Genomic DNA, 5949 nt, shown 5'->3' with positions numbered 1-5949 from the left:
TATTATTATTATTATTATTATAATCGGACAGTGTGCATCCGCCAGTGTAATTAAAAGCCACAGATAATCGTATGTTCGATTACCGATCTATTCGTTCAAATAAGCGTATCGGTAATTAGCGAGAATCGCCGCTCAATACAAATAGGTTACCATAATGCTAATCATTAATCGAAGTTAACGATTATTCAAGATAGTTCCGCGACTCAATAAACGTTAAGTTTTACGTTGTACACACGTGTAACTGATTCTTCGAAAATCGATAGAGAAAAGCATACGACTATTTACTTAAACCAATCCTTGAACAGATGTAGAACGTGCACGGTATAATTGCTAAATCGTAAAAGATTTAATTTTAATGACTCGAGGGAATATTCCCTTGATTTGCGTTTGACAAAGATCATTATCAAGCATGTTACGACATCGCAAATTCCACGTGCATGTTAACATTTGTGTATGCATACCTTTTATATTCATCGAGACGTTCTTCTCTCCCACTCTTTCTGTTTCATTCATTCTTTCTCTCTCTTTCTCTTTCCTCCATTTCATCTCATTTGCACTTCGTCCGATCGCGAATCGTCATTATCATTGCGCAAAATCATTGTAACGATTAATTAGCTTTGCTGCTCGCATCTCGAAACTATCATTGATGCCACTTCGTTCATAACCTGTAACCGAGCAATCTACGTGAGACGATGCTGTATGACATTTTGCGTAGAAACAGCTCGAACAAATTTCGAGTACTCTCTTTCGTGTATCATGTTATCATTAAAAAATAATCATACAAATGCGTATGCTTGTCCGTTTGTCATCAAACCCAGCAATATCCTTTTCACACTCGTGAAAACGATTGCGAGCATGTTGTGCGGATATACGAATTATCAATACGAAATCTATTCTCTTTGGAACTCGTATGCGGTATGCGACATGTTTGCGTAACAACGAGCACTGTTTGCTTCACATTCCCAATCTCCCGTTTGATACAAGATTTTAAATGAATTCAGGACCGTTTTATGAAACGAGAATGAAGAGTTTTGCCTTGGAAAAGCATAAATATTTAGATTAAACAAGAATTCCAATGTATTATGAAATTTTGATTAGCTAACCACTTTAAATATTTATTTAAATCGTTTATCAGGCCGATATATTTACATTATTTACATCGATATCAATAATATTAATGTACACGCATATATTCATTTTGTATTTGCGAATATTCAAAACTCATTAGATACGTTTATATTATATTGTGATCAAACAAAATGATGCGTTTATAAAAAGTATATTAAAATATATAACATTATTGAAAATATAATTTCTATTTATATCGTGCAATTGTTATTTGCCATATTTTGTTTATCAACATGTTTACGTAATAAAATGCATCATTTTGGTAACCGTGTCAATATTGATACGCAATAATGAATGGTCATCAATAAGTATATATGTAACAATGACGTAGAAAACAATGAGCCGATCATTATCCGAGATATAAAACGGCCCTGTTTCTTTCTCGTATACGAAAATATTTGCACAAACCACACTTATATATATTATATATATATATAGTTTACCATTCCCAAATGTCATGTAATCACCCGTAGCATATGTACATATATACCTGTAGAGTTTTATTTGTCCGATGCTTCTGGTTATACGCGTGCCTTGAACGCGACCAGATTCGTATTCTCTTAAGATCCTTAAGATGAAAATTGTGCAGGGGGAGCAGCTGTTTCTCAAACCAGATCGTTTAGCAACCCTGAAGCCCCACTGCAAGATCGAGAAGCCGCCGCAGTACACGACGTTCAAGCCGAGTTCAAACTGAAGATTTTACTATTTCTATTTTCTATTGATGTACACATTGATCGCACACATGCGCGCATCCTACAAGAAACTGAAAATAAAAAAAAACATCAGAAATGAGAAGAAAATAACGATGAAAATGGTAGAAAAATCGATAGGACGAGACTGAAAAGTGGCATAAAATCAAATCAAAGGAAATCAATGTATAATTTGCTATCTTTTCCACCTCTCTTTCGCTCACCTCTTTGTTACGTTCGTACAACGTATCCGACGCGAAGTGAGATGTTTCATATCGTCGATCGATATTGATACCAACCAACGAATCTTTGTTCTGAATTCTTTTTCTCTTCTTTTTTCGTGCGACAAATTTCCTTTTCCTGTACAGATTCGAAGGAAATTATCGCTCGAATAAGAACACTGAGCACTATTCGATTGATATTGTCGGCATTTATAATTTGAGACTATTGAAGAACTCGACAATATTGTGAACTTTAATATTAATTAATTTATGTTAATAGATTTCATAGTGAAAAATCATTTTCGCGCAAATAATACTGCCATTATTATAAAATAATACTGCCGTGACAAAGACGATCTTTACGATGTCGGTACCAATCAAAATGAAAACTATATTCGAAGGGTATTTATAATGCTTGCGATAATGTTGTTAATAAAACGGTAATTTTGAATATTTATTGGTTTTTTTAATATTAAACGAACTAATTTATGATGATGTTCATGTACATTATCGAATGTTCAAAAATTAACGCAACGATTTGAATATATTTCTTTTTTCCACATAATTGTTGCTAATATTATGAAAAAACTTTCAATAAAGGAATTGTGCAAACATCACTTATGTTAATTAATTATAAATATTAATAATACCTCATTGCATGTTTGTTTATGCAATTTGTTATTTTGTTTAAATCATTGAAATGTGAATATAAGACTTATAATATATTATGAAAAAATGTTATATACTCACATATATTTTAAACATTCGTATACTATTTAGAAAACGTAAGTATAATTTATCTATTATAACAAAAATAAAATTATTTTGAATAAAATGCACTTTAGTAATTCAGATAATATATTTTGACAAAATAATTCGTATTTCGTTTATCTTTTTTATACTGAACACAATGAAATTTATATTATTCGAAATAAGAAAAACGTTTCAAATGATTATACATAATGACGAAATTATTCGAATATTATATAGAGTAGAAACTTCATGATAAATTTTGAAATAACATAATTTCAATATTTCATCGCAAGAGGGCAGATACAATAATCTAGTGATGTTTTCTCTTCTACGTCTGTACTGAATCAGTATCTCGTAATTCATGATATAAACCTCGTGTTAGCGTTTAGAAGAAATTACGTACTTGAAATATAGGTTAGCGTGTATATTTTAAAAATTGATAAAGATACCGCAACAATTTCTAAATTCAGTACGCTAATGTAAATTTATATCGTTAAAATTATGGCGGTACGTGTGCAATTCGAAAATAATAATGAAGTTGGAGTTTTCTCCAAGTTGACAAATTCTTATTGCCTCGTAGCAATTGGTGGTTCCGAGAATTTTTACAGGTAAAGATAAGTATAAATCGATACCATTTTATCTATAATCGCATCAATAACAAACTATAGAAGATTACATTATATTGCGCAATAATTTTCTCAAATGATTTGTTAAGTTTATAACATGTGACATGTGTTGACATAAAATATTCATAATTTATGAAATGTAAATTATTGATTAATTACAGTGTGTTTGAGGCAGAATTAGCCGAAACTATTCCTGTAATACACGCGTCAGTTGCAGGATGTCGTATAATTGGACGATTATGCGTTGGTAAGCAAAATTAAAATTTTAACCTTCAATATTTGAGATTAATTGTGTTTAAATAAAAAAAAATATATATATATATATTTAAACAGGAAATAAAAATGGATTGTTGGTTCCAAATACGACGACGGACACAGAATTACAGCACATACGAAATTCACTACCAGATAAGGTTAAAGTACAAAGAGTAGAAGAAAGATTATCTGCCTTGGGTAATGTTATTGCCTGCAATGATTATGTTGCTTTAGTACATCCTGATCTTGATAGAGTAAGTATTACATCAAAAATAAATATTAAGCTTGTCCTATTGCAATATTTATAATTGATATAATTCTACAGGAAACAGAAGAAATTTTAGCAGATACATTGAATGTAGAAGTATTTAGACAAACTGTGGCAAGTAATGTTTTAGTAGGATCATATTCTGTATTATCAAATCAAGGTGGATTAGTGCATCCAAAAACATCTATACAAGATCAAGATGAATTGTCATCTTTGTTACAAGTGCCACTTGCTGTAAGATAATTTTCATATCTAAAAAATAAAAAATTTAAATATTTATTATCAAAGTGAAATATATAGGCAGGTACAGTAAATAGAGGCAGTGATGTTATAGCTGCAGGAATGGTTGTAAATGATTGGGTGTCCTTTTGTGGTATGGATACAACTTCAACAGAACTTTCAGTTATTGAAAGTGTTTTTAAACTTAATGAAGCTGCACCAGCTGCCATTACATCAACTATGCGTGCATCACTTATAGAAAGGTAATGTACATTAGATTATAGATTATAGATTAACATTCAAATGTATTGTAATGCTAACTAATATCTTTTTTATTTATTTCAGTATGTCTTAAAATCAACCTCTCTAAGAGAGTGTAAAAATGATTAACAGTAGGCTATGTATGTACATAAATACAATATTTATGTCAATACAAATGCACAAAAAAATAATAATATTGTGCTTTCAAACTAATTTCATCAAGCACATTTTCTGTATAATTCCAATATAAAATTGTGACAAAATTCTGTAAAATTTATATAAAATATATTAAGTTTTACTATGGACTACTCAAACAATGATTAATTGTAATATAATTTTCAATTCTCAAAAAAAATAAAAAAATAAAAAAAATAAAAATAAATAAATAAATTCAATAATAAAATCTTAATCTAATTATATAGAAAGAAATTAATACTTACCTTTATTATATTTAATGTCAAAAACAACTTGATACCATGTATTAGAAAATATCTTATCACAAAAATTTTTAATTTTGTTAATATTTTTTTAATATATGAATTTATAAAATATAACTGCATATAAAACAGAAATATTCTATTGAAATATATTTTAATCAATAATATTCTCTTTGAATACAAACATTTTTTGTGTTAAAAATGTAAATTATTTCGATTCTGACCCCACCTTATTTAGTAAATGAGCTATTGTGAATAACATTGTGCGGATCAGCCTGCTAATTAAATTTATTACAAATAAAAAGGGGCAGCCTGAATTTTAATAATTTTGATCAACAAGACTAGAGTAATGGTAATTGTTCGGTATGTAACAATTCGGAAGCAGCTGAAGAGTCTGCACACATAACTAATGTAATACCTGCTTGATAAGATGCAGGAATACGAATGTGAGTTACTCCAGTAGATAAATTATTGAGTTGACGTCTCTGGGTCATTGCTTCGCGTATCATATTTACAACTTGACCTAATAAACGATATAAAAATAATATTAAATATTTTTATAGAATAAATTTCCAATTGTTTAAACAATATGCATACCAAAAACATTGAGCTTTCGCCACTTTTGATCCATAGCAGCGAGTGGTGTTAAGTCTGTATTAGGATTCCAATGAGCTAAGACATCCGCTCTTCGTATTAGTAAAATACTAGGACTTACAAGTTGATGCCAAACATACTAAAAAATTGATTAAATTTATATAATAGTTAAGTAATTAATTTATTTAAATAATAACAAACCTGTTCAGGTAAACATTCTAATGGATTAGTTAAATAAATTCCCGCTTGTCCAACACCAAATATCATTTGATGATGCCATGCATCTGGAATATCACATCCTTCTCCACAATGTTGTAAATTTAGTGTTGCTATGGGTGCAGCACCTAAAATACGCTGGTATATCTATATTGTTGATTCACATTTTATTGATTACATACCTTTTGATATCCAATAATGTAACCAATGAGACAATGAAACTTTTCTTTCTGGATAAAATGCAAAAAATTTTGTTATAACTGACCCATTTGTACATAAAGC

General features: G+C 29.6%; 3 protein-coding genes and 1 long non-coding RNA gene across 9 annotated transcripts in view; 2 read left to right on the top strand and 2 right to left on the bottom strand.

The window, feature by feature from the left end:
• Nucleotides 1-1879, bottom strand: part of LOC102672845 — a 104706-nt gene extending 102827 nt beyond the window's left edge. For all 4 annotated transcript variants that reach the window (XR_004150706.1, XR_004150708.1, XR_004150705.1 and 1 more), the window contains exons 1-2: nt 1619-1879; nt 462-665 (exon numbers count right to left, since the gene is read on the bottom strand). This is a non-coding gene — a long non-coding RNA (uncharacterized LOC102672845). The remainder of the gene's footprint in view (nt 1-461; nt 666-1618) is intronic.
• Nucleotides 1-2491, top strand: part of LOC102672945 (kin of IRRE-like protein 2) — a 123898-nt gene extending 121407 nt beyond the window's left edge. For both annotated transcript variants that reach the window (XM_006616924.2, XM_006616923.2), the window contains exon 13: nt 1718-2491. In XM_006616924.2, the coding sequence (XP_006616987.1) occupies nt 1718-1822 (105 nt within the window). In that variant the 3' untranslated portion in view covers nt 1823-2491. The remainder of the gene's footprint in view (nt 1-1717) is intronic.
• A 626-nt stretch (nt 2492-3117) lies between these two features.
• LOC102672111 (eukaryotic translation initiation factor 6) lies at nt 3118-4831 on the top strand. Its single transcript, XM_006616916.2, has 6 exons — nt 3118-3399; nt 3579-3664; nt 3751-3926; nt 3998-4174; nt 4241-4422; nt 4505-4831. The coding sequence occupies exons 1-6, from the start codon at nt 3293-3295 to the stop codon at nt 4512-4514; spliced, it is 738 nt and encodes a 245-aa protein (XP_006616979.1). The 5' UTR covers nt 3118-3292; the 3' UTR covers nt 4515-4831.
• A 150-nt stretch (nt 4832-4981) lies between these two features.
• The window catches only part of LOC102671489, a 4310-nt gene continuing 3342 nt past the window's right edge, over nt 4982-5949 (bottom strand). Inside the window, exons 8-11 of one of the 2 annotated variants that reach the window (XM_031511067.1) lie at nt 5850-5949; nt 5653-5795; nt 5455-5590; nt 4982-5380 (exon numbers count right to left, since the gene is read on the bottom strand). The exon at nt 5850-5949 is cut by the window's right edge and continues 7 nt beyond it. In XM_031511067.1, coding sequence (XP_031366927.1) covers nt 5199-5380; nt 5455-5590; nt 5653-5795; nt 5850-5949 — 561 coding nt within the window. In that variant the 3' untranslated portion in view covers nt 4982-5198. Of the gene's footprint in view, nt 5381-5454; nt 5591-5652; nt 5796-5849 lie in introns of those variants that run through there. The other variant, XM_031511066.1, reaches the window with a different exon arrangement.

Source organism: Apis dorsata, unplaced genomic scaffold, assembly GCF_000469605.1.
Source record: "Apis dorsata unplaced genomic scaffold, Apis dorsata 1.3 scaffold_286, whole genome shotgun sequence".
NCBI classification, from domain to species: Eukaryota; Metazoa; Arthropoda; class Insecta; order Hymenoptera; family Apidae; genus Apis; species Apis dorsata.
The sequence above is the reverse complement of the archived record's forward strand: the minus strand, read 5'-3'. Positions and strand labels throughout refer to the sequence as shown.